At 48.8% G+C, this 26,615-nt stretch overlaps 11 protein-coding genes across 11 annotated transcripts; 4 read left to right on the top strand and 7 right to left on the bottom strand.

Annotated features, from left to right (window-relative positions):
• Window positions 1-324: 324 nt before the first annotated feature.
• N7537_001279 (anion exchange family protein) lies at window positions 325-2,498 on the top strand (the record flags this gene model as incomplete). Its single annotated transcript, XM_056892337.1, has 5 exons — window positions 325-653; window positions 721-869; window positions 918-1,005; window positions 1,059-1,555; window positions 1,843-2,498. 5 exons carry the CDS (start codon window positions 325-327, stop codon window positions 2,496-2,498), a joined length of 1,719 nt encoding a protein of 572 aa, XP_056757332.1.
• Window positions 2,499-2,885: 387 nt separating this feature from the next.
• On the top strand, window positions 2,886-4,524 carry dbp8 (ATP-dependent RNA helicase DBP8; the record flags this gene model as incomplete). Its single annotated transcript, XM_056892336.1, has 2 exons — window positions 2,886-3,388; window positions 3,465-4,524. 2 exons carry the CDS (start codon window positions 2,886-2,888, stop codon window positions 4,522-4,524), a joined length of 1,563 nt encoding a protein of 520 aa, XP_056757331.1.
• Window positions 4,525-4,990: 466 nt separating this feature from the next.
• On the bottom strand, window positions 4,991-6,164 carry N7537_001277 (uncharacterized protein; the record flags this gene model as incomplete). Its single annotated transcript, XM_056892335.1, has 3 exons — window positions 4,991-5,527; window positions 5,594-5,752; window positions 5,829-6,164. The coding sequence occupies 3 exons, from the start codon at window positions 6,162-6,164 to the stop codon at window positions 4,991-4,993; spliced, it is 1,032 nt and encodes a 343-aa protein (XP_056757330.1).
• A 1,687-nt stretch (window positions 6,165-7,851) lies between these two features.
• On the top strand, window positions 7,852-10,508 carry N7537_001276 (putative glutaminase; the record flags this gene model as incomplete). The annotated part of the gene is made up of 5 exons (XM_056892334.1): window positions 7,852-8,120; window positions 8,176-8,575; window positions 8,627-9,635; window positions 9,696-9,826; window positions 9,882-10,508. The coding sequence occupies 5 exons, from the start codon at window positions 7,852-7,854 to the stop codon at window positions 10,506-10,508; spliced, it is 2,436 nt and encodes an 811-aa protein (XP_056757329.1).
• A 757-nt stretch (window positions 10,509-11,265) lies between these two features.
• On the bottom strand, window positions 11,266-12,694 carry stm1 (uncharacterized protein; the record flags this gene model as incomplete). Its single annotated transcript, XM_056892333.1, has 5 exons — window positions 11,266-11,902; window positions 12,028-12,151; window positions 12,210-12,377; window positions 12,515-12,533; window positions 12,671-12,694. The coding sequence occupies 5 exons, from the start codon at window positions 12,692-12,694 to the stop codon at window positions 11,266-11,268; spliced, it is 972 nt and encodes a 323-aa protein (XP_056757328.1).
• A 724-nt stretch (window positions 12,695-13,418) lies between these two features.
• Window positions 13,419-14,327, bottom strand: N7537_001274 (SDR family oxidoreductase; the record flags this gene model as incomplete). The annotated part of the gene is made up of 1 exon (XM_056892332.1): window positions 13,419-14,327. The coding sequence occupies one exon, from the start codon at window positions 14,325-14,327 to the stop codon at window positions 13,419-13,421; it is 909 nt and encodes a 302-aa protein (XP_056757327.1).
• A 1,451-nt stretch (window positions 14,328-15,778) lies between these two features.
• N7537_001273 (bZIP transcription factor) lies at window positions 15,779-17,141 on the bottom strand (the record flags this gene model as incomplete). Its single annotated transcript, XM_056892331.1, has 4 exons — window positions 15,779-16,053; window positions 16,111-16,593; window positions 16,653-16,869; window positions 16,971-17,141. The coding sequence occupies 4 exons, from the start codon at window positions 17,139-17,141 to the stop codon at window positions 15,779-15,781; spliced, it is 1,146 nt and encodes a 381-aa protein (XP_056757326.1).
• A 1,550-nt stretch (window positions 17,142-18,691) lies between these two features.
• Window positions 18,692-19,998, top strand: pex19 (putative peroxisomal membrane protein receptor Pex19; the record flags this gene model as incomplete). Its single annotated transcript, XM_056892330.1, has 3 exons — window positions 18,692-18,875; window positions 18,961-19,817; window positions 19,888-19,998. The coding sequence occupies 3 exons, from the start codon at window positions 18,692-18,694 to the stop codon at window positions 19,996-19,998; spliced, it is 1,152 nt and encodes a 383-aa protein (XP_056757325.1).
• A 261-nt stretch (window positions 19,999-20,259) lies between these two features.
• On the bottom strand, window positions 20,260-21,170 carry N7537_001271 (uncharacterized protein; the record flags this gene model as incomplete). Its single annotated transcript, XM_056892329.1, has 2 exons — window positions 20,260-20,474; window positions 20,570-21,170. The coding sequence occupies 2 exons, from the start codon at window positions 21,168-21,170 to the stop codon at window positions 20,260-20,262; spliced, it is 816 nt and encodes a 271-aa protein (XP_056757324.1).
• A 378-nt stretch (window positions 21,171-21,548) lies between these two features.
• Window positions 21,549-22,579, bottom strand: N7537_001270 (uncharacterized protein; the record flags this gene model as incomplete). The annotated part of the gene is made up of 2 exons (XM_056892328.1): window positions 21,549-21,797; window positions 21,854-22,579. The coding sequence occupies 2 exons, from the start codon at window positions 22,577-22,579 to the stop codon at window positions 21,549-21,551; spliced, it is 975 nt and encodes a 324-aa protein (XP_056757323.1).
• A 2,095-nt stretch (window positions 22,580-24,674) lies between these two features.
• On the bottom strand, window positions 24,675-25,496 carry midA (putative cell wall protein; the record flags this gene model as incomplete). The annotated part of the gene is made up of 1 exon (XM_056892327.1): window positions 24,675-25,496. One exon carries the CDS (start codon window positions 25,494-25,496, stop codon window positions 24,675-24,677), a length of 822 nt encoding a protein of 273 aa, XP_056757322.1.
• Window positions 25,497-26,615: the final 1,119 nt, after the last annotated feature.

The following is a 26,615-nucleotide window of genomic DNA, read 5'->3' as shown; positions in this document are numbered from 1 at the left end:
TAATGTTGGGTTGTCGTATTTACCCCGTACACTCGTATATGAACGTAGCTGCCTGACGAGCTGGGCAGATCCTAACGAGAAGTTGATGCCTCAGGCCTCCACTTACAGGTCTTGGCTTCATCAGCTCCAACATTTCTCCACAAAATCAAGCTCCCCTCAATTATGTCCCAATTCGTGACCCTCCTATATTTATTTGCATAACAATACAAGTACCTAGCTCTTTTTGAATCTATGCTAGTTGTATTGCACTGAAGCATCGGATTCATCCCACCATTGCATATGCAAGGGTCGTCACACGGGGATTTGTCCCTCCCGGGACCCAACATGCACGCTTCTACGTCCGCTCAGCGGAAACCTTCTCGGCAGTCGCATCGGCTATCATCGATGCGCTCAGCGCGGTCAGGTAAATCTGATCATGGTACTGCACGTCAACCTGGCCAGTATTTGGACCAACAAGACAGCGCCCAAGAAAACTCGCAGCATCGTGCGTCGACGACAGCGTCGGTGCACTCACAGCCGAAATGGTGGCATGTCCACTTGTTCCGTGGAATGATCAACGATGTCAAGCGCAGAGCACCATATTATTGGAGCGATTGGACTGATGCATGGGATTATCGTGTCGTGCCTGCTACGGTCTATATGTATTTTGCTAAGTATGGTTTCATATCAATCAATATCTTTTCTTCGGTGCACCGTTTCATTTGCTCACAATCAGTGTAGTATCTTGCCTGCTCTGGCCTTCTCGTTGGATATGTTCGAGAAGACAAGGCAGAGCTATGGCGTCAATGAAGTTCTACTTGCTTCTGTTCTTGGCGCAATTGTGTTTTCGCTTTTTGCGGCTCAGCCGTTGGTCATTGTCGGTGTTACTGGTAAGAAACGGAGCATATGGTTATGAAGTCTTAAACTGAGAATTGTAGGTCCCATCACTGTGTTCAACTATACTGTCTATGATATCATAGCTCCTCGAGGGACACCGTATCTTGCATTCATGTGTTGGATTGGAATGTGAGTTTCGTTTATCATTTTGGTATCATTGACTTGACTGATATTTATCGTAGCTGGTCTTTGATTATGCATTGGATACTGGCCATCACTAATTCCTGCAACGCCCTCACATATGTCACTCGATTCTCGTGCGACATCTTTGGGTTCTACGTTGCTTGCATCTATATCCAGAAGGGCATTCAAGTTCTCACCAGACAATGGGGCTCTGTGGGAGAGACCTCTGCTTACCTGAGTATTATGGTTGCACTACTTGTCCTGATGTGTGCATGGATCTGCGGAGAACTGGGCAACAGCAATCTTTTCAAGCGACCCGTTCGGAAGTTCCTGGAGGACTACGGTACACCGTTGACCATCATCTTCTTTACCGGATTCGTCTACATCGGTCAGATGAGGGATGTTGATATCGCCACGCTCCCTACTAGCAAGGCGTTCTTTCCTACAACTGCCCGGTCTTGGCTTGTACATTTTTGGGATATCAGTGTTGGAGATATCTTCCTTGCTATCCCATTTGCAATTCTTCTCACAATTCTCTTTTACTTTGATCACAATGGTGAGTACTTTACAACGAGCAAATTACACTGGATTTTATGACTGACGCGTCCCTTCCAGTGTCATCTCTCATTGCCCAGGGAACCGAATTTCCTCTTCGGAAGCCAGCTGGCTTCCATTGGGACATTTGGCTCCTCGGTCTCACAACCTTCGTGGCTGGAATTCTGGGGATACCATTCCCCAATGGCCTGATTCCCCAGGCCCCCTTCCACACTGCCGCCCTCTGCGTCACTCGTCAGGTCGCAGACGAAGACGACACAAACAAGGGCAAAGCTATCCGAGTAACAGACCACGTAGTAGAGCAGAGAGTTAGCAACTTCGCACAGGGACTTTTGACCCTGGGAACAATGACTGGGCCCCTCCTCATCGTGCTCCACTTGATTCCACAGGGTGTGATGGCTGGTTTGTTCTTCATTATGGGTGTCCAGGCTCTTCAAGGCAATGGCATTACGCAAAAACTGATCTTCCTTGCCGAAGACAAGAATTTTACCTCTGCATCGAATCCTCTCAAGCGAATTGAGCGCCGTTCCGCCATCTGGGTCTTTGTCGCTCTTGAACTGTTTGGCTTTGGTGCGACTTTCGCTATCACTCAGACAATCGCTGCCATCGGGTTTCCTGTTATCATTCTCCTTCTAATACCAGTTCGCTCGTTCCTGCTTCCTAAATGGTTCTCCCGCGAAGAACTTGCAGCACTCGACGGGCCGACAGCTAGTCCATTCACCATGGAAAGTGTCGGTGGCACCCACGGAATGGAGGACTACGATGAAGCGGTTTCTAGCGGGGCCCGGGACGAGTATTCAAATAGAGGTGACGGAGTCCTGAGAAACCGAATTTCGGCTTCTCCGGAATCTGCAGTCGAAGAGGATGATCTAGAGCGAGGTGAGGCATATGAGCTCCCCTCCCTTGTTTCACGCAGAAGGAGCACAGCTAGCAGGGTAGACTAAATAATGCCTACAATATCCTGTCTTGCAATAAAAATTGTTTTGCATATTCGGTTCTGTTGCTATTTTCACCATCATTATTTGATGAGCAACCATACTGCTTAGAATATCGATTGATGTCCGATTTTTCCGGCTATAACCACATAAATTATTCGAGACTTCATGAAGTAATTATTGCTCCATAGACTGAAAACAAATTGGTGTCGGTTATTAGTAAAAATTCCAGTTACAACTACTTTCATTATGCAATACTTGTATAGTCAACTCCAACGTCGTTTGATTAAGTATATTAGTGCCTTATAAACCAGGCTCCAACATCTCCCACCGCTTATCAGAGATAACTTTTTCTGCCGCAGAATTATTTCGTCCTGATAGACAGTCGCAAACAAGATGGCGCCCCCGACCACAGAGAATCCGGAGTTCGAAAACTCCGATGTATCCGATGACTCTGACGTGGAACAACCCGATGTCGACGACCGAGCCCCCAAACGCCGCCGTCTCTCGGAGTCTTCCAACGACTCATACGTCGCACCTGCACCGCTCCCCACCCTCTCTCGTATCAGGAAGAAGGGTGAGGTAAAGGAGGAGCCTGAATCGAAGGAAGAGGAACCGGTCCTTATTAGCGATGCAATTGAGCTTGGTAAACAGAGTGGGCTGTCCACCTTTTCGGAATTGGACGTTGCGCCTTGGCTTGTCTCTTCGCTGACGACAATGGCGATTAAACGGCCAACTGCTATTCAGAAGGCCTGTATTCCTGAGATCCTGAAAGGCAAGGACTGTATTGGTGGAAGTCGCACCGGTTCCGGAAAGACTATGGCTTTTGCGGTTCCGATTATGCAGCAGTGGGCGCGCAATCCATTCGGGATCTACGCTTTGGTTTTGACCCCAACTCGGTATGTTTCGATGTTCATGGTGGATTTGAGGGGTTTTATCTTTCCTCTTCGGTAACTGACCTTATTTTCTGGGTAGTGAGCTTGCACTCCAGATCTACGAACAATTCCGGGCCGTTTCCGCGCCGCAAAATATGAAGCCTATCCTCGTCGTCGGAGGCGTGGATATGCGCCAGCAGGCTATTGAACTTGCGAACCGGCCTCACGTGGTTATCGCAACACCTGGCCGACTAGCCGATCACATCAAGACGTCCGGGGAAGACACAGTAGCCGGTCTCCGCCGCGTTAAAATGGTTGTTCTCGATGAAGCCGATCGCCTACTAGCCAGTGGGCCAGGAAGCATGCTACCAGACGTAGAAACATGTCTCGGAGCACTTCCACCATCCGCCGAGCGTCAAACACTGTTATTCACAGCGACCATGACAGCCGAAGTGCGGGCACTGCAGTCCATGCCGGCAGCAGGCAACAAGCCACCGATCTTCATGACCGAGATCGGCACCGAAAACCAAGGCAAGATCCCGCCAACTCTCAAGCAGACATACCTGAAGGTTCCCATGACACACCGCGAGGCCTTCCTGCACGCGCTGCTCTCTACAGAAGTAAACGTCACGAAGCCAGTCATCGTCTTCTGCAACCATACCAAAACATGCGATCTGCTAGAACGCACCCTCCGCCGCCTCGGCCACCGCATCACCTCCCTCCACAGTATCCTCCCGCAATCCGAGCGCACGGCTAACCTGGCTCGTTTCCGAGCCACCGCTGCCCGTGTCTTGGTTGCTACGGATGTTGCTTCGCGTGGTCTTGATATCCCGTCTGTAGAGCTGGTTATCAATTTCGATGTGCCCCGGAACCCGGATGACTATGTGCACCGTGTTGGTCGTACTGCACGTGCGGGTCGGAATGGTGAGGCTACCACACTTGTTGGACAGCGTGATGTTGAGCTCGTTCTTGCTATTGAACAGCGTGTTGGTAGGCAGATGGAGGAGTTCGAGCAGGAAGGTGTTAATATTGAGAGCCGTGTTGTGAGAACCGGTTTGCTTAAGGAGGTTGGCTCTGCAAAGCGTGAGGCTGCGGGTGAGATTGATGAGGGTCGTGATATTCTTGGACGGAAGCGTAATAAGTTGAAGAAGGTTCGCTGAAGGACGTCTTATTAGATAGATGTTATTTACCTTGAATCAATTGATAATACATTTAGCGGTTTTTTTATTATCTGGAACTTCAATATAGATTTTTAATATTGCCCTGCAGCATTCCTGGGTGAAACACCGTGTGGCTGTCTTTATGTACTCGCCTAGGAAGACGGCACTGCTATTGATTTCAAACTTGTATCTTGGTGTTAGGAGGAAACTGATAACTGTTCAAATGCACAAATGGTATCATTGATCGCAACGTATAGACGAATTATTCTAATAATGCTGCATGCTTCCAAAATGGGATAACCCGCTGTCATGTTAGAATCAAGACTTGAAGTATATCAACGAATCTCGATATGCTCGTTGCTTGTACATCATGCAATGCGATTTAATTCACTCAGACATGCTCCATACGGTAAGCAATAGTCTGAAAAGAATATCAACAAGGGAAAAAAAAAACAATGCCGCTGAATCATCCAGTCCACGAGTCCGAACTTTGATTACCTGCCGTACTCATGAGTTTCAATAGCCCATCGACCGCGTCACCACGCTGTGATGGCGACATAGCATCAACATCGTCCATACCGAGCTCAGCTCTTGGGCCCATGCTTGTTTCCCTATCGGCTTCACGGCGAATGACCGTGGCTGGAGGACTACTCAGTTGCATTGGGGAACCGAGCCCACGAGGCGGTGTTCGTTGCGCGTGTGATTTTGTGCGTTGCTGAACAACGCTGGAAGACAATGGGGAAGGTCGGCCTGGAAGATCGGGTGTGCTGTGGGAGGGGGTGGAAGTAAAACCAGCGCAGCCGATACGGGGTGTCTTCATTTGCGAGGATGAAAAGGATGTGAATTGTTTGCGCGATGAGAGAGGTGGTGTGGAGAGGACGGAGAGTGAGAGTCGTGGGCATTTGCGACTGTGTGCTTCTAGCTCGGAGACCCGGCGGTCGAACTGGTGGTCTGTCACATTGCGCATCGCGCTCTGTAGTCTTGATCGGAGAAGGCTTGCTTTCTGTTCAATTGTTAGAAACTGCCCGGCGGGAAATGTTTTTTGATACTGATATCAAGGTCCGCATACTTGTTGGATGAACATTTTTCGCGCGTCGGACTCTGAGGTAACACTACGCGTTTCTTGCTCAGGGGTGCTGGGCACATTGAAAGACTGATCGGTGTTCATTTGATCTTGTATTTGGTCGCGTTCGGGTTGTGAGTTTTGTGGTGTGGGGGTTTGGTTGAGCTATTATTCGCGCGTTTATGGTTAGATTTGGACCGATCATTCTCGGGACTTCTTTGTATGTCTCGCATGAGCTTACCTGGTTTTGTATATCATCATTGACATTGACAGTGGATTGGATGCCGGGCTGCGGAGAGGATTCCCGCGTCTGCCCGTGTCCGAGGTTTTCTTCCATTTCCTCCAATTGATCCCGTGTCCGTTTTTGGCCTGCAAATATGGGAGAGGGCAGAAGCTTCTTAGGTGAGGTAGCAATCGACATCCGCTTGACCGGGGTCCCAATGGCCGGGAATGATGGTTTGACGTGTGTGGTGGGGGACAGACACGCGTTTGAGTCTTTCTCGCCGAGAATTCGTCGTCCGTCCTTGATAGGACTGAATTGCACTGATTGTACTGATTGCACTGAAGTCGAATTCATTGTGGAGCTTGAGGATATTACCCAGGTGGTTTTGAGGGGAGGATTGAGGGGAATAGAAGGTCGAGGTAGTAGAATCCGGGAGTACTGCGGGGGAGTCTGATGTTGACGCGACCCAATGTAAAGAGAATTTCAACTTTCAAAGTTATCACAATTGGAAGTAGAAAGTTAAGAAGTAGAAGGTAGAAAGTAGAAAGTAGAAAGTAGAAAGTAGACGGGTCTGGAAAAAGAAAAACGGTCTCGCGCGTCGATCGCGTTTAGTCGATAACTTACTAGCCTTGTATAGAGCACGGACTGGAGCTCCACATAGGCGTGTTGAGCACGCGTTTGGATTTTGGAACATTGCAATTGTTTTGATACTGTAGTAATAATGGTTTGGTTTAGAATGTTTCATATTTTACTACATTGCTATTTGATAGACGCGTACTCCGTAGGGAATTGACTTTTCTTCTCGATGCTCCCATATAAGACCTTTTGATATTGAACATTCAGTGTCTCTTAGGATCTATTTGATATGCCCTGGTGTTTCAATTTGCTTTTCTGGGACTATTTTATAAATATTCACAATACTTTCACACACACCGAGTGCTCAACCCCAGCCTGGGGCGCGTCTAGTGCTTTTTGTGTCCTGGATCCACAGGGGCTAGAGACCCACGAGCACGGTCTATGATTGAATTCCAAAACAACAGAAATGTTGGTTACAATTCACTTGGTACTAAAAGTCTAGGGGGGATAAGTTGATGAGATATATGTGACAGTACAATTGGTTTGGGGGGGAGGGAATACATAGCCTATGGCAGGCTTTAGGTATATCGTGAGGACCAATGCCTTTATGATGAATGATATTATGCACTTCATGCATCCAGGTGCATGACTAACCTCTTTTCTTCTTCGTTTTGACTCTCCTATAAACCTCCAATTACAGTGATGCGCTAGGTAGTACTGATTTAGTAAACTATAGCCTACCCACGACCGACCAATATTGTGTAATTGTATACAGTATAACCGAGCTTAGAAAATCGAGACAGACAACATCAACAGATGTCCGAATACGACAATATCGTAAACTTGCTTTCCCCATCAATCAATTCCCCGTGTTTGGTGAATATGCAGACCGAATATAGTAGGATGGATGTTGCCCTAGTTTCTCGGACCTTCATGGTAGTATAGATCGCACATGTAGATAATGGCGCTTTTCATCCAACTTACCACTGCTGCTTCTAACTGATCTCTGGTCATGTTTTACAGTTCGATAAAAGTATACTAGACTGGCTAGAGATAATATCCGAAATAGGTATAGTATGCATACATATATGTATGCAGACCTCTATGATTAGATAGTGCTCTCTCCGCATGACATCATAGGATGAGAAAGCGATTCTTCAGGGCTGACTCGAATTGTACTATAAATGAGAAATAGGGTAAAAAAAGAAAAAGTGAGATAGCTAGAACAGCTCGAAATTGATCTTACTGTAGACTAGAAAAGCCAAGGAATGACATCTAACGTTGATCCTTGATCCTTCCCCCGCATTCATATTCCAACATTCTCTCTCTTCCTCCCTTGATACTCTCTTCTCCAACATTGCTACAACTCTTTTCGTTGCACATTCGTTACACAATTTGAGTTATTATTTCCTTTTTAGATTTTTATAGCGGATCGAATACTGTGTCACCTTCTCCCGGAGTGACCATGCAGTTGTTACTTGTGGCCCTGGCCGCTGTCTTCCAGGCAGCGGTTGGCACCGCATCTTCGCTCACTCCACCCGTGATTCCTTTGATCGTACGAAATCCATATCTGAGCACTTGGCTCGCAAATGCTCGCGATGCGCCTTGGTCAAAATGGCCCATGTTCTACACTGGAGAGGAAGTGGGACTTTCTTTGATGGCTCACCTTCCAAGTCAGAATACCGTCTACCCTCTCCTTGGAAAACCTCATGAGACTTTGGATGATAAGTCAGAGTATGGATTTGAAAAGACTCTCATTTGTGGGGACTTGGGTACTAACAACTTACAGTTACAAGATCAAGTTCCCCGAATACCTTGGCTTGAACTATGATGCCTCAACGACCAACCTGACTTACCACATTGACACTGGTACCGGAAACCCTCTCGACATTACAGTTTCATTCCTTTCGCCTATTACGCCAACTTCGACTCTGCGGCAGTCAATCCCGGCCTCTTATGTCACAATCGAGGTCCAAGGCGATGTCGACGTCAGCATCTATATGGATGTTGATGGCCGTTGGGTCAGCGGAGATACTGGTAGCAAGATCATGTGGGGATGTGATAGTTTGAAGACCGAGCACGAGGAGCTTACACTGAATCGATGGCAAGTGCAGAGGGAGAATGAGCTTCTTTTCACAGAGACTCGCGACCGTGCGGAATGGGGCACTCTTCATTTCACTGGACCATCTGTACGTCCTGTCTTGTCAAAAGGAACTGATATATAGCTAATCAAAATATAGGACGCTAAATTCCAGTCTGGATATGCGACTGATGTACGCCGTGGCTTCGCAAGCTCTGGAGCTCTGCAAAACACCAACGATGATAAATTCCGCGCTATTCACGATCGAGCGCCAGTATTTGCGTTCTCCAAATCGTTCCATCTTGGCCATTCATCCAAGTCTTACGACGACAGCGTCACCTTTACTCTCGCGTTTATCCAAATCCCCGTTGTTCAGTATGCATCATCTCGTGGGCTTACCCTGATGCGACCCCTATGGGAATCTTGGTACCCAACAACAGAGGACCTCCTGAATTTCCACTACCGGGACTACGCTGCAGCTAGCTCTCTAGCATCCAATTACTCGCAGCAAGTGGCAGATGACGCATACTTGTCAGGAGCCGATGACTATGTTGACATCGTTGCCCTTACTGCGCGGCAGGTCATGGGCGCCACTACTTTCTCAGGAACGCCGGATGACCCGATCCTGTTCCTAAAGGAGATCTCTTCAAATGGCAACTTCCAAACTATCGATGTCATCTTCCCCGCGTTCCCCTTCTTCCTTTATACCAATCCCCGGTGGTTGGCTTACCTTTTGGAGCCGTTGATCGAGCACATGCTGAGCGGCCAATACCCCAATAAGTATGCAATGCACGATTTGGGAACACACTTCCCCAATGCCACCGGACATCCTGACGGGAATGACGAGTACATGCCGGTCGAAGAGTGTGGTAATATCCTCATCATGGGTTTGGCTATCGTGAACTCGCTTCGTTATGAAGACACCAGCGCGGCCTCGTCCATTTGGTCAACACAGGGATTACCCTCGTCAAGCCCTGAAAGCGAGACATCTGGACCGTTCCCTCTTGATAATCTACAGGTACTGTCCGGAATTGCCCACCAAGATAGCAAATGGGGTGGCGGTAGTAAGGGTCAGCACCAGGCTGAGAAATGGGTGAAGCGAAGCTATAGTCTTTGGAAACAGTGGACCGGATATTTGGTCGAGTTCTCTCTTGAGCCTGCTAACCAACGTAAGAACTACTTCGTCCGTCTTTTCTGACGCTGTTCATCCAAGCTAATTTCGAGGACAGTCTCTACCGATGACTTTGCGGGTTGGCTGGCTCTCCAGACCAATCTGGCCCTCAAGGGAATTGTGGGCATTAACGCTATGAGCAAGATCGCCGAGGTAGCTGGTCATGATGCCGACGCTGCTTATTTCAAGGTATGAACCATCTTCTATCTGTGATCCCTAGCAGATTTACTAACTACACCCACAGAAAGTCGCCAGCGACTACATCGCCAAATGGGAGGAGTTTGGCATGTCCCGAGATGGCTCCCATGCCAAACTTGCCTACAACTGGTATGGCTCTTGGACAACGATCTACAACCTCTACGCCGATGCCCAGCTCTGCTTCCACCTAGAGGATACCGATACTGATTCGCCTGGCTTTGTTCCACGCCACATCTACCAGAAGCAGTCTGTCTGGTATCACTATGTGCGTCAGAAGTACGGCCTGCCCCTCGACAGCCGCCACATGTACACCAAGACCGATTGGGAGTTCTTTTCAATGGCTGTCGCCTCTAAGGCTGTGCGTACAGAGATCCTCGATTCTGTCGCTCGCTGGGTTAACGAGACCACCACTGATCGTCCATTCACGGACTTGCACAACACGGAGGGTGACGGGGGCTTCCCTGGTCCGAACTTCTTCGCTCGGCCTGTCATTGGTGGCCACTTTGCATTCCTAGCGTTAGAACGTGCCTGTGGTGGAAAGGCCATGCCTGGCCTGTCTTTCCTCGATGAGGTTGATGAGGAGACTTTGGCGGTTTGGGCCCAAAGTGCCGAGTCTGCCGCGAAGGAATTCACCATGCCGGGCCGTAACCGCCATGGCGAGGGAGAGCTGTAGAAGTTCATTCATCGCAGCGAGGGGACACAGATGGAAAGGCAGTTGACACAGTGGATCTGTTGTTGTCTCTCGTTTTCTTTGCATCCATACCCCGGTCCTGAATTTTGCACTTTTGGCAATATTATCATTAGTACATAGCTAGATGGTGTTAAATCCATAGCACCTTGGGTAAATCCAAGTATACATACAAGCCCGATTTTTGTCTATTTTTGTGCCAGTCCGTCGTCGTATACATGCTTATCGAAGTTATCAAAGTACAACCCCACTAGTAGATCTATAAAATACTGAATTGTCTAGAGTATAAGAAGCAGGCATGTCCCGTAATTCAATTGAAGATTTCTTTGCGTTCCTATTTTTTTGTTGACTTCTTCTGGATCGATTCAAATTACATGGGCCCGTCGAATTCAGTCATCCAATTCGCGTTTGCTCACCGAAGGCAAATGTAAACACACACACACAACACACATATAAGACCAACCCGGAATATGTCTTTTCCCAAGAGAAAAGAAAAAAACTTAAATCTGGGCAGTTTTTGCATCCAGCAGAGCACGGATAATCCTTCACATCCCACCAACCTCCCCTCAAGCCCAATCCCCATAGAAAGAGAAAATAAAAACCATCACAGATGAAGCGACACAATAGATACCACCTCCGGGTGAACTTGCACACCTAGCAGATGGAGAAAAGGGATGGAATAGTCGGGAAGATAAAGGACATTCGTGTCTGGGAGCACGAGTTCCCAACAAGGTCAGGCAATTTAGTTGCCGCCGAGGCTGGGGAAGTTCTTCTCGTCGACGGTAGGGCCGGCAGGGCCACGGGCGTTGCTACGGGGAGCACCACCGCGGGCAGCGGGGGCAGCACCACCACGGGCAGGGCGGTCACCGCGGGGGGCACGGTCGCCACCACGGGGGCCACCACGGCCACGCTCGCTGCGCTCACCACCACGGGCGGGGCGGTCACCACGGGGAGCACGGTCGCCACGGCCGCGGGGAGCGGGGCCGCTGCGGGGAGGCTCGACGTAGCGGAGGTCAACGTCAAGGAAGTTCTTCTCCTTGCGCTGCTTCTCGCGCTTGGTCTTCTCCTGGGAGGGCTGGATGTAGGAGGCTTCCTCCTGCTTGGAGAGCTCCTTGGCGGCAGCCCACTTCTTGTCGAGCTTGGCGCCCTCGTTGGCGGTGCGCTCGGGCTTGGCGGCGAGGGTCTCGCGCTGGGCCTTCTCGGCAAGGTAGTCGGCGAAGGACTTGGAGTTGTCGGGCTCCTCCTGCTCCTCGGCCTCGACGGGAGTCTGGGGCTCGTTCTCCTCCTTCTTGGCGATCTTCTCGCCCTGGCGCTCATCGTCTAGGGTCTTCTCGCCGTTCTCGGCACCCCAGCCCTGCTGGACCTGCTTGCGGGTGTCGCTGTATTATCGAAAATTCAGGTTAGTTTCTCGTTCATTCGTTTCTGTATATCCCCAGCGAAATCTCATGGTGTTCATGATTTTGCTTCGGGTTTATTCGTTCATTCGAGGGATCGGATCGCTTACGTCTGGCCAGTGCGGGACTGGCGGTCACCGCGGCCGCCACGGCCACCACGGCGGGCGGGCTGAGCAGCCTCGTCAGTGGGCTTCTCACGGTTGTTGTTACGGCCAGCGTTGCGGTCACGGTAAGCTGTCCAATTATTAGTCCAATTCTCCCGTAAAAAAAACCGATTCTTATAACCACATACCGGCCTCGTTGCCAGCGGTCACACGGCCACCACGGCGAGCGTTGGCCTCAGTGTGACGAGCAGGTTGCTCCTTGGGGGCATCGCGCTTTCCGGAGCGGTCAACGGGGCGGTCGATAGCCTTGGTGGGGGGAGGAGCGGGTCTGCTGGGGTCGAGCTCTGGGTCGTTACCTGATGATAGGTAACGTTAGCGATCAATGGACCGAAGAACGGATGCGAATGGAGCTTTAATTCTTTTCTGAATAGAAAGAACTCTTCGTCGTCGGAAAAGAAAGCCGATGATTGGATTCAAGGGAGGGGAAATTTACCCAGAAGCTCGTAGAGGTTCTATATGAAATCAAACAATTCAAATTAGTTATTGAACATTAAAAAAATCCTCGAATCCCCCAAATCACTTCCAGATCGCGATTTTCATTCAACATTGCGTCGCTAGCAGCGCGCAGGAGAGCTCCAATTCAGCGTACCTTGGACCGGACGGACTCCGCCATGACGCCTGTTGTGTTTCGGAGACCTTCCGGAGGGAGGCGCTCAACTTTAGACAATCGGTCTAGAGGAGTTAACGGTGCACGAGGCAGAACCCAAGGGAATCCGGCCTGTCAAGATTGATGATGATGAATGAGCAGGGTGAAGAGAGGTCCACGGTTTGTGGTTGCAGGGTGCAAGGTGACTAATCAGGAAAGGCGGCTTCTGCTCCTAAGCGAAGATGCCCGCGCTTGCTGATTGGCTGCCCGCAGTCTAGGGCTTAGGGTACCTTACGTAATCATTACGTCAAGGACTGCTCTGGGGAGTATAGTTTTCTCGTACTAATTGGGTTTATTCGCTGTTGGACATATTATATCCACCCTTTTTTTTGTATACGATCCTATATGGATATTTTTATATATGGTGATCCATATGTTTTACACAGCACCGACATATCCCGGTGGAGTATGTCGATCTGACTGTGGACTACTCTATCCCGGCCTTGCAGAAGCTATGTAATCATGGAGCTATCCATAGCACAAATATGATGGAAAAGTTAGGATTTAGGTTGACATCTGAGTGGGGATTGTTGTATCGTCTGGCTAGCAATCGCATTGGTCATTATTTCTCCCTTGGGTATGCATTCCGGTGTCGACATATGCCTAACCATTCCTTCCCTTATCCCAAAAGTCGTACATGGTTGTTTGCGAACACAGTCCCCCAAGAGCTCATAAAGTATGAACTACTTTCTCACTTCTGGGCATAAACTCCGGCCTTGATATCACCCAAAAGCTTCCGGCCAACTGGCTCCCAGCCAAGGAGTTCCTGGGTCTTCTTGCTTGAAGTAGGGTTATCTATGCTCATAACATAAGAAACGAAGCTGTCAAGGCTCCCCACTTCATCAAGAGTCTTCGATACAGCAGGAAGACCTAGATTTTGACCAATAGCTTCAGCAATATCTTTCATGGTGACACCCTCCTCGCCTACAGCATGGTACTTGCTTCCAGCAACACCATTCTCCAAGGCAAGTCGGTAGAGTCGAGCAGCATCCAGACGATGCACAGCAGGCCAGTGGTTTAGTCCCTCATCGATATAAATGGCATTACCCTGCGAATAGGCCAAAGCAGCGAGCCTATCGATGAACGCGCGGTCCTCATCGCCGTGTACAGTAGGCGGCAGACGGATGACACAACCACGCACATTTTTCTCAGCGAGGTCGCAAACGACCTTCTCATTCCGAGCGCGTATATTCATCGCATGTTCGAAATTAATGACATCGTCTTCGGTGCCGACGTTGCCCTGGGTGAGTCCGAAAACGAGCCCCAAGGTGCCAGTGGTGATGACCAGAGGCTTGTTGGTTCCAATCAGGACTGAGCCTATAGCTTCGATGGTGTTTTTCTCGTCAAGGCAGTTCTGCGCATACTTGCTGAAGTCGTGGTCGAATGCAAGGTTGATCACGCCGTCAGCCTCGCTGGCTCCTTGTTTGACGACCTCGAGGTCTCGAAAGGAACCACGTAGTACTCTGACACCTTTCGCTGTCAAGGCAGCGGCGGCTTCGTCGGAGCGGGCGAGGCCAATTACTGTGTGGCCGGCGGTTATGAGCTCGTCGACAACTGCTCGGCCGATGAAGCCGGTGGCTCCAGTCACGAAGACGTGCATGGTGAGAATGTTTGGAGTGAGGAAGGTTGATGAAGGGTGAAGAATAAAAGGTGAAAGTCTAGGAGTCCAGGGATTCACAAGCACATATAAAATTTATTGAAGCATGCAATTGTATACGGCGAAAGTTACACAGAAAGCAAGGCCGCTACCGCTAACCTTTTATAGATCGAGCTCATCGAAGGAACTAAACAACCCTGTACAACCCGGACATAGCGCTTTGCTTAACTCCATAGTAGTTTTAAACCCCGTGCCAGCTAACTATCATTCTCCCTCACTTATAAATATCACAGTTGCTGAATAATGTCCGAGGTGAAATGATCGGGTTATCTCCAAGCCAATAAGATCGCCACGTCGGGTTTCGGAGTTAAGCACATCAACAGCGTAGACAACCCAGACACGAATTCTCCTGTTCTTTCGTGTCGTATATCTTGCAACGTATTTAGTATCTGATACAGGCATGAGAATGCCGCTATGCCAACCGGACTCGGGCAAATACTCCCGCAAGCGTAGAGCACATAGCAAACTAAGAGGCGGCTGTTGTAACCGTAACCTTGGAAGGTCCCACGTTCGTTTTATAGGAACTCTTGGTGACATGCAGCCAGATGCGATGCGATCCGGCCCCATCACTAGAAATAGTGTTGCCTGCAATTATACTCAAGGCCAAGTGTAAATAGTAAGCGGGAACTCAGCCGAAACAAAGCACCACATAATCTTCAACGCAACACCAATACTAGTCAAGGCTGTAGCTCTTTCCATCTGGATATAGAGAGTCCGACTCGACTACACCGGGTTCAAACCCACACAACGCTAACCAGTACACTTGGTATGTCGGTGCTGTATTAGAAATAAATAACAAGACCGATATTAGCAGTACGCCCTCGTCTTCTGTCCTTTGGAGAATAAACACAAACCCCGATAAAACTAATTACCCTAGCAATTATTCGTAGTATATATAGTCATAAGAATAACAACAGTCTCTCTTAAACGATAGAAAATCAACCCCGAACGCAACCAATGCCCTCCGCCAAGATAATACATATCTTCCACGTACTGGTAGATGGATATAGAGCCTTCACTGCACCGCGCGCGTGAAAAGCAGAGACGGCAGGTTAGTTTCCGGGGTTAGAGTGCTAGGGAGTATGAGTATCATTGATTCCAGGGTGGAGTTTCAGGTTTAGCAGATCAAAAGTATGCAGATGCGGGTTAAATTTGTTAATGGCCGTGATGAGAAGATTCGATTCATATACAAAATGTAATATTATATACCTCTGAAGAAAACCAAAAGAGAACATTGGTATCAAAACCCTCGCAACGCCGGGGAATGCTCAAATCAAACTTTTAGGAGGAGATGATCATTTGCCACATAAGATGGACAGATATATGAATATAAAACAAGAGAAAAGGAGAAAGTAAAAAAAAAAAGATGCAGTAGACAAATTTTAGTAAGCCGTTCATTGCCTTGAGTTGTTGTGCTCGTAGTTGAACGGCGTGGGGAAGTGCATGCTAGCGCTTAACCCGAATGGATCTGTGTCCAGCATCGGCTCGTATTGACCGAGGAGCTGATTTGCATTGCCGAAATCGTTGGTGCCCTCGCCTGATGGTTGGTTGAAACCGGACATATTGTGGGAGCCCGAAGCGACGGATTGTGGGGTGAATCCAGGGACATATGATGCTGAGCCGTCGTGCTCTTCATCGACCATATCGGCCTGGGCATCGTACTCTTGTTCTGCTTGAGAGGTCAGCTGGAGGAAGAACGTATGAACAAAGCCAAAGACACGCTTACCGAGCTGATCGTAGTGTTTCTGGAATGGAGAGGGATAGTAAGCAGCCGCTGCGACCCGCGCACCACGAGGACCCATGGCTCCACCACGGGATTGGGGTTTGGAATCTGACGGCTCGGTCTGGGGCATGCTGATTGCCGGCGGCGAAGTTTGACTGAAGGTTCGGGGTTGGGGGAGGAGTTGCGGCCGTCCGGCCTCCACAGGTGACATGGCGCCCTGGAAGCCGAATCCGGGAGACTTGACGTGCGACGGTGAGGAAACGTGGGAGGTCGGGGTTGCTTGGAACTGGGGCGACGGGATGCCGTATGCGCCTTCCCGCTGCGACATGCCGAACGTCTCGGGCTTCGAGGCGATGCCTGCGGGGTGCCGTTGGTTCGAGCGGGCGCCTACCGCGCTAGGCGCTGACTTTGGAGCCATAGGGTTTGCCTTGGGAGGAGCGCCCGGCGCCCCTGTTTTCAAGCGTAGTTCGGCCTGTACATCGATGCCTGTTTGAGGGTTGGGGATTAGTTGAGGTTTGGACCAGAGGTTCGGGTAGCGACCTTACCTTTTTCAAGGAGGATCCGTTCCAGCAGGGAGTTCTTATATCGCAGCATTAGACATTCATCGGCGGCGCTGCGATGACTCTGCTGCAGACTCTGTAGAGATTCCTCATTGCGCTTGATAGTAGTCTCTAGCTGGCGGATGTACTCCGTCCTGCGTTCTCGAAAGGCCGCCTGGGCCTGTCTGTTGCGCTGCTTTCGTTCTTCGGAGGTGGCATATATCTGAACGGGTTAGTATACAATGCAACCTTGGGAAAGATAACGACATAGGACAGTGACACAAAGGAATTGCGGGGCCCCAGATTTGCAAAGGTGTTACGTACAGGTTTCCTGCCTCCTTTCCGCTTCTGAGTCTGGGCGGCGTCCTGAGTCAAGGGTTCGGCTTCTGGATCTGGCGTTGACACGGTGGAACTGATGGAACCATCAGGACCAGGTTCATGTTTAGGCACGATTGAGTCCATGGCCATATCAGTATGGTCAACCATCGAGACCATTATATAATCTAATTCAATAATTCAAGCCTGTAGGCGGCCCTCCGCACACGGAACAGACACAGCCAGTTTTCCCCGCGTTGCCGGACCTGCTGGCCGGCAAAAAAACAGAAGGAAAAAAAGAAAAAAAAAGGAAAAAAAAAGAAAAAAGGAAAAAAGGATAAAAAGGATAAAAGGAGATAGACACACGCGCGCGGCTAAGTTGGAAGGGACGTGCGAGATAGAGGGAGTTCAAGTTGTGACATAAAAGAAAAGCGAATTATGAGAAAGAAAGAGTCAGAGGAATTGAGATAAAAGAGAAAGAAAAAAATACGTGTAAAACCATTGACTAAAAAAAAAAAAAAAAGAAAAAGTCTGCCCGGTCAGGAGGGGCTCGCGTACCTGCCCAGCTTGAACTCTTTTGACTTTTTATTTTTCTCTTTTCTTCCCCTTTTTGCTTTTCTTCTTTTTCTTTTTCTAACTGCTTTTGGTTGGTTCTTCGGGTTCCACGTTTAAGTTGAATGACCTTATCCTTTTTGAGAATCCACAAGGACTTGTGGGGGTCCCTGTTTCAGAATGTTCGTTATATAATGTTGAGAGGCTATATAGTACCATGTACAACTTCAAATAACCAATAACCTATAACTTGTAACTTGTAACTTGTAACTTGTAACTTGTAACTTGCAAAATGCAAATGCAAAGAGCTGAAAAGTATTCCGCGGAGAAGATGTCATGCACAAAGCCGTATAGCCGATACCGGCCACCTAACAGATCATCCCATTTTTGCCCAGATGGACCCTACAGGTATTGACCATTATTGGATCTTCGGCGCCCTCCGCCCTATTCTGATACCACATGACCCCATAGCCCTGACCCATTGGGGCACCTAGAAGCGAATCACGCGCCACTGTCGACGGCCCCCTCGGAGACAATGAAGGATCATCGTGGGATGACGCTCCTTCCCCGGACTTACAAGGAATGCATTGCAGATTCAGATTTTTCACGCATGGAACAACCTGGCTGGGATTATGCGGGGGGGGATATGCCAAGAATCCAATGATCACACTTCATCTGGTCTGGACTTATGATCTCATCCTGGTGTTGTGCGGAGTAGGTTGTTTGCCCGGTGAACGATTTGGAGCTAGATCTTATGTGTTTGGACTTGCAGGATCTCATCAGGAGAGGTCGGTACTTTTGTACCCCTTTGGGGGTTGCATCAGCCAACTCAATCTCGATTTAGACACCGTGCCCGTGGGGGCGAATTTGTATAGCCTCCTATTGACTTTTACTTTAGATATAATCAACATCTTCATTTTATCTTCATTTTGTCCTCACTTCTATACATTATCATATATAGTCCTATACATATTATAGTAACTACTATGTAGTTCCTACCACCTAGACCTAGGCAAAAAATGTAAACCCTCGGCGATCGGCATTTCCCCCCGCCAAAACATCCGTCACATGTCAACATCCTCTCCAGACTTTCTTTTTCCCTGGAAAAGATTAAGCTTCATCCCGACCGCGCGGTATTTTCAATTGAGAATCAGACTTGCTTATTCTTGTCGCGCAATATGGCTACCCTCTTGCCCACCGAGGAGCGCCACGAAGAGGCACCCACAGTAACCGCACCAACTACACAGGAATCTCAGCCGCCAAACACCGACACCGCGCCAGCACCAGAACCAGCACCAGCACAGTCGCAGAAAGCAGCTGCAGATGATGACGACTCAGACTCAGACTTCGATGAGCTAGATGGTAACACATACCCGCCTTTCTTCCTTACCCCTCCCCCTACCCCTCACACCCCTCCACGCGGAATGATTCACACTCACACCTACAGACGTCCTCGACGACTTCAACAAACCCAAACCCGCCCCTCCTGCAAACCCACCCGCACCCTCCACTACAAACCCTGATCCCTCAACTGGAGTTGCACCCCCAGACTTCGACGAAGATGCCTTCCTTAAGCAACTCGAACAAGATATGGCGAACATGATGGGACCAGGTGGAGGTGCCAGTAGCAGCTCAGACCCCAATTTCCAAGCGACGGTCGACCAAGGCGCCGACGTATTTGCGAAACAGCTTGAAGAGAGCGGGATCCCGCCAGGCGATTTCCTTAAACAGCTGCTCGCCGACGTGATGGCCGAAGAGGGCGGTTCCGGAGCCGGAGCTTCGGCAGAGAATCTCGCTGCAGCTGCTGCTGCGGCCGGCATCTCGGCTCCTAGCACTCAGGGTTCCTCCAGTACGCCAGCTGCAGGCGCAGAGCAACCGGCCGATTCGTTCAACGACGCCATCAAGCGCACAATGGGTCGCATGAAAGAAAGCGGTGATAAAGCTACCGCAGCAGCAAGTAATGAAGACGATATCTCGGAGGATATGCTGGCGCAGTTGCTTAAGGCTGTTGAGGCAGGGGCATCTGGTGCTGGTGAAGATGGGGACCTCTCAAAGATGTTCATGGGTATGATGGAGCAGCTGTCTAATAAGGAGATGCTGTATGAGCCGATGAAGGAGTTGGATGTCAAGTTCGGCCCGTGGATTGAGAAGAATAAGGGCGGTGGCAAGGTTTCGGCTGAGGATATGGAGCGGTTCGAGACGCAGGCGAGGGTTGTTAAACAGATTGTGGGGAAGTTCGAGGAGAAGGAATTCTCGGATGATGATCCCAAGTGTCGAGAGTATGTGTGGGAGAGGATGCAGGAGGTGAGTTGCTACTTTTGCATTTGGATCGAGAGATCTTGCTTTGAGGTTCGTTTACTGACTATGTCTCCAGATGCAAGCGGCTGGAAGCCCGCCCGAGGAACTCGTTTCGAATCCCCTCATGGAAGACCTTGGAGGCGCGGCGGCTGGAGCAGGCGGAGTGCCTGATTGCCCGCAGCAGTGATATGATCCTGAAACTGTATGATTGAAGCTTGAAAGGAAGAGATAACCTTGATACCGAGGCTTGCTTGTTCCTCTTATCACTCATACACTGTCCGTCTCTGTATTGTACATATGCGCAGCCCGTGTCCATATACCCTTCTTTACCTGATGTATATATCCAGATTCCCATCTCGCCCAACCCAAATGGATTCAAAAACGCCAACCCAATGCAATGCCTCGTAGAAAAAAAAAATTAAACACTCAACCCGTGGGGCTAGCCTGCTCACGACATATCCATATCCTGAGATTCATACTGATTCCCCTGAGGCTCTGACAGTCCCATGAAGATATCATCATATTCATCATCACTGAAGAGAACACCGGGCTCATTAGACCGTAAATCTCCAACCCTCGCAGGAACCCCAGTCTGTGTCTCCCTAAGAGCCATCTCCATGGCCTCCTCCTGGGATATAAATTCATCAAGGGCATCGGCATCATCTACCAAACCCCAAAGTCAGCAATCCATGTCCATTCAATCTTCAATCCACACGGGTATCCACAACCTAACCCAAAGGAATCAAAAACCAACATACCAGGAAGCATATCATCCTCATCCCCCTCAAACCCTCCAACAACCCCTTCTCCATCCCGTGCCATACTCTCCTCCCACCGTCTCCGATCAGCAAGATGCTCCATCCGCATCATCTGCTCACCGCGCGCCTCAAATCGTCCATCGTCACGCTCATGACGTACGCGATTGAGAAACATCTTACGCGTTTTGGAGCGCGCTAGACCTGCCGCGCCTTGAAGTGGGTTCGCGATCGTTGAAGCGTAGCGCGCTTCGTATTTTGGCTTTTGGCGGGTTGGTGAGGAGGGCGAGGCGGGAGTTTGTGGCTGGATGAAGAAGGGATTTGAGAAGTTTGGGGTTGTTGACGCCGAGGCGGACGCGTTGAATTGCATCGGGATCGGGGAATGGTGGTTGTGTGTGTGTCGGGTGATTGGTTCAGTTTGTATGTTGAAGATCGGTGGCGGGTTACTGAATGGATTCGGTGTGCTTTGCGACGCGCTTATGCTACGCGTTGGGGACATGTTCCATAGGGGTGGAGTCGTCGTGTGTTTGCTCAGTGGGGAGGGACGCGTTGGGGAGTAGTGGGTTTTGCGAAAGGGAGTTTGGGGGGATTGTGTTGCGAACATTGTGAAGTGGATGGTTATGGAGGTGATGGCGGGTTTGGCGTATCCGTGGTTCGGATGCGGAAGTCGGTTACGTCAGTCTTGGGTTTGGGTTCTTTCCGGGGTTCTTTCAGGGCTATGATGTATGTAGGTATGTTGTATTAAGAGTGAATAAGGTGGTTCTTACTCTGTAGATGTCTGATGGAGAGATAACGTCCTTGATGAGACAGTCGCGCTAATTTAGCGCGTTCTACCTCCTTGCATTGTAAGTGGCTCGGAGTACTGGTAGTATAGTATCATGGTTTTATTTGGATACATACTGATACTCCAACATCCAATTGATCACATCACTTAGTACTCTTTCCAATTTGCCTATTCAAAACAATCCATCCAATATAATATTTACAGCAATGCAAAGATTCCAGCTAGTACCGCAATGCCAGCAGCAAACCCGCTTGCCCTAATAGCCACCGCAGTATTGTCACTCCCTTTTTCATCATCACTGGGATCATCTTCAGTGACAACTTTCAGACATGTCAACTGAGAAGCGGTTTGGTTGACAAGACTGCTGTTGCCCTTCCTAGCGAACACAGTGAGAACCGGTGTAATCTTATAGGCCTCGTCAAGGAGAGCCTGTGCCGAATAGTTCTTCTACGGAGTGTACATTAACGACTGTTTATGTTAAAAATGAACGAAAACCCACTTACCAGAGTAGTGAAATTCGCTATCTCCGCCAACTGATCAGACTTGGGCTGAATCGGCCAACAGCCTGAGGAATTCTTAACCCCATTGAGACCATCGAGCGACTTAACAGTGAAATTCCCAAGGTTGCTACCTTTACCTGCAAATCCATTGCATTCATGGAGAGAAGTCGTCTTCAATTCTCTCTCAAGCATTGTGCAGATATTTCCATTAGCCTCTTCGGCTAATTCCATTGCCTTCTCCGTAAGCTTTTCGATGCATGTCTTGTCAATGACATCGGAACAGGTACCGCGCGCAGCGCGGACATCATTTCCATTGTAAATGCCCTCTAGGTCTGGCCCGTCGAATTTCTTGAACGGGGCGTCGTGAAATAGGATAACACAGCCAGACAAGTTCTTGATTTCTACGTCCGAGGGTGTACCGAGGTAGTAGAATGACTTGAAAGGGCGTGTGGCCTTATCATTATCTTTTCCAGCCAGTGAAACAGACACATTTACACCTTTTATGAGAGAAAAACCCTCAAGAGACGAGGGAACGTCGGGGATGCGGGATAGTCCGATTCCAAGGAAGGTATTGTCTCCCACTATACAGCGGTCATTCGGACCGTCTTTGGGGCATGAGACCTCATTGCAGCCTACAAGGCTGGAGGAGAGTTCTCCATTCTCAGTTAGGGTGGAGGAAACGAATAAAGAAAGGGCAAGGACGAGTGTGGATGGTTTGAGCTGGATCATTCTTTTTGTTGTATAAAAGTGAGCAGGATATGATTTTACGACATTGGGGGACAAGTTTGATCTTAGAGAAACTTCTGAATCCACACCAGTTAGAGGGCTTCGTTATACACTTTCTTTATATCAACTTATAACTTATGCCCTTTCAAGTGAGCATAAGTTCACAGTTAGGCACCTCAGTGACATCATTTTTGATGGTTTACTTTGTGCATGCTTGGCTTATTGGGGGCGTTTCCTCGTAGAGGCTCCAACTTATAATTTGACTGCTTGGCTAGTTGGGGGCGATGATTCTAAGAGGCCATCTCATATTGCGGTTTAGGCGGATTTCTTGGCAGCTGAGGCGCTGGTCTCTTGGCGCTCTCTTGAGGCCCTCAATAAAACTTGGAAATACCTCATGGCAGGGCTGATCGCGGGGAAGAGGTAGTGCGATGTATGGACTCCATGGGGATAGATTCATACTATATACAGAGTTTGCCTGGATGGTCCAGGTACACATTCATATGATGTAGATAGTCGATCTCAAACTAAATAGGAAGTTCTCACCAGCTTTGCTTCTTGGTCCAAGCCATTTCTCGGCTGATAGGGCTAGTAAGCTAGCTTTACATTGCCCCCGATTAGTAGTGACCTTCCTGATACATCCATGGGACCTGATTTCACCAATACTAGAGAGCCTGCCTTCTGTAACATGGGTGCAGGGTCCTCTACGCTCTACATCGAGGGTAAACAGACGGACTGCTTTGACTTTGACTCCCAGATCGTTCTCATTAGTACAGCGACACGTGCTGCTACTGGGGATACTAGTAGCCATGTAAGCGTTCGGGATTGGCGCTTAGCCAGCACAGAATAGGTTCATGCTATATCTGTTGTGAGGCCAGTTATGATGACATATATGTGCGACATTTACCTTGGGTTGATAATATGATAATTTGTTTCTTTATATCTTATTCTTTGTCTTTGCTCCTATCTCCCATTTCCACGTTGACGGCGTCTTCTGGTTTCTCTCTAATGATATCTGATCTGTATAGTCTTCTAAGCGTCCAACTCAGTATTTTTGTACGGTACAACTCCCATATTAAGTCCAAGAAGCTTTCAATCCTCTTGAAATTTAACTCTTGTCAAATAAGCAAGTATTAGTTTGGACCAGGATCTAATCTACTAAATCCAGTCAATCATAGAACGCTTAATTGGTCTGAACTCCTTGATATACGTATGAGCTACTTAGCTATGGATATCCTGACGCCGGGACTACCATTTAGCACGAACTTAGAGCTCGCAAATGCATATACAAGATAAGGTGACATGACTCTTAGTGGATGAAGAACATTCGATATTGTCTAGGCCATTTTATAGGCCTATATATTATTGTGATATGAGCCCGGTACAGACCTAAAACAAAGCCATATCATCTAAAAAATCTATACGAAATCTATACAAAGAATCAAGTTGATTAAAAACACTATACTCCATCTCTAAGGGCTGGAATATATCACGTGTGGATCCGGATCGACATCGGATGTCGATCTTAGTCTAGATCGATGTACCATAGTTTGCTCGCATATAACGTTTGAATACTGTGGATCGTTTTGCTGATTGGATTCATTTGCCTTGTATTACATACATACAGATCAGAACAGATCAAGATAAAAGGTACCTTTGCAGCACGCATCTATCAACACTATACAATCTGTGACGTCTGATGCTGCAAAAGGTAAAAGAATAGAACATTGGTCAAGGCACAATGGAGTTCGCCACAGGAGAACACTAAGCGCTTAGATACGGGGAATCAAAGATAGATAACAGGCATAACAGAGAAGTGGTACCGCAATTTTTGTCAGTCGCGCAGGGATCGAGAGTCGCGATCACGAAAAAAATGAATGTGGTGGTTGCCGAAGAAAAAACGCTCAAATGAATGCACAGGTATTCAATCTATAATGAACGGAGAGGGTGGGGGTGAAAACACCCGAAAAGGAAAAAAGCAATTTTGCAACCGAAGAAAAACGCAACTGTGAGCTCGCATACCCTGTCCATAGCGCCTGAGAAAAGCATGAAGATCGTACAAGATTTACACTTCGACTAGTGTCGAGTCAACGCAGTACACTTAGAAGTTAGATGCCGCGTTGACAGGACCAGGGTTGTGATACTGGTCTAGTGTGTTCTTGAAGGGGGTGTTGCCAGACGGGCTGGGAGCCTTCTCGCGAGGACCGGAGCCAACAGCAGTGCCGCCCATCAGATCGTCCTCATCACCGTATTGCTCGCTGCGCTTTTTCTGGATTCTCCAAAAGACCAAGCCCAGGGCACCGATAATGATGGCACCGCCGACACCCACCACGACACCGATGATGATCTTCTTGTCCGAAGAAGACACACCGCTAGAGCCGGAGCTCTTGTCGCCATTAAGAGAAGGGGAGCCGGTTCCGGCAACGGGGGTGGAGGTGGTGGTCATCACATTGGCGATGGTGGATCCATCACTGGTCGCGTATGAGGTAATGGTCTTCGTGACCGGGGTCTGGGTGGTAGTGGTGCTCTGGGACGAAGTGGTGCTGTCGCTACCGGCACTTGTCGCGGAGGTGGGCTCAGCGTTGGAAGTGGTTGAAGCAACGGTGGGCTCCGGGGTGGAGGAAGGCTCTGCTGAGGTGGTAGGCGCGGTGGTAGAATCGGTGGTGGTAGGTGCGGTGGTAGAATCGGTGGTGGTAGGCGCGGTGGTAGTAGACTCGGATGTGGTAGTTGATTGTGTAGAAGTCTCTTGAGGGGTTGTGGAGGAGGATGAAGTCGTCGATGTGGTTTCAGGCGCTTCGGAAGTGGAGGACGAAGTGGTCTGAGTTGGGAGATCCGACAAGATGTTGGAGACACCAGCACTCTGAGCTGCGACCGCAGTCAACAGCAGAGCCTGGATGAATAGCGAGAGGCTGGAGAGACGCATGGTTGGGATAACGAACGTTGAGTACAAGAGTAACGAAAGAATTTGACCCGAAGTCAAGAGATGTGATAAAGAATAAGCAAGGGAAATGAAAAAGGAGTCAAAGCGAAATGGCGAACCTTGGGCAGTGTTGTTTGTCCCGAACTTTGGAAACCACTAGTCCTAATTAGGTCACACTAGTCTCAGATTAAATCCACGCGCCGAGGTATATGCCGCTCTGATTGGCTAGTGGTTCAATAGAAAAACACGTTAGACTGGGTCACCTGGACGTTTGACCCAATTGGGCTTACAAATTGTTTTATTTTAGGATTTAAGTTTGGGGTTTTTTTTAATTCTGTAAATGTTCAAGTCGAATAAATAGAATGGGAGATACGGAGTAGAAAGGGACGCCTTATACAGAATGTAGTCAGTTAATGGGTGAGTCTTATATAACCCTGGAGATCAAAAGAGAGGAAAAACTCTGAACATGTGGGCTGAACATGTGTGACGAGGTACCCCTCGCTTCCGGCTCCATATTTAGCACATCGCCTATGATCTGCCTCTGATCTTCCATCATTGGCATGGACACAAAGCCGCCGTATGACATCTTGCATGAATACTACCCAGCTGTTACCACAAGTCGCCTAATGAATGGCTGGCATCTGCTCACAAAATACTAGTCTGCAGGGATTTCTGTGTTGTGTCATGTAGCACTAATCCCTCGGGTACCTGGATGCGCCCCCCTTTTGACTCCTAGTTTCATAAAGAAGCCGACACAGCCGGAGTTGACCTAAAATTCGGATTCTTTCGACCTTAGCCCCAATTGGACCATGTGGCGTACCGCTGACAGCCTGCATTTCGGGTTTCCCGCCTTTTCTGGAACCTTGGGGTCCGCTTACCTGTCCAAGAAGACTTCGGGAAGACCTTGAGAAGATTCGATATAGACCTCTCCTCGATACTTTTCTCTTTTAGTCTTGCCCTTCGCTGATTCTTTTCTAGAATTTCACGTCTCCCGGAAACTTTCCTAGCATATGAGTGGCTTTTTTTTTAATCCCCGTTCTGACAGGCATCAATAGACCGGTCAATCTCAACGTCACGCATCCACTGCAAAGATATGAGGTGAATGTACGGGGTACAGTGAAA

The sequence above is a fragment of the Penicillium hordei genome (assembly GCF_028827395.1).
Source record: "Penicillium hordei strain IBT 12815 chromosome Unknown utg000001l_segment0_segment0, whole genome shotgun sequence".
Classification (NCBI taxonomy): Eukaryota; Fungi; Ascomycota; class Eurotiomycetes; order Eurotiales; family Aspergillaceae; genus Penicillium; species Penicillium hordei.
The sequence above is the reverse complement of the archived record's forward strand: the minus strand, read 5'-3'. Positions and strand labels throughout refer to the sequence as shown.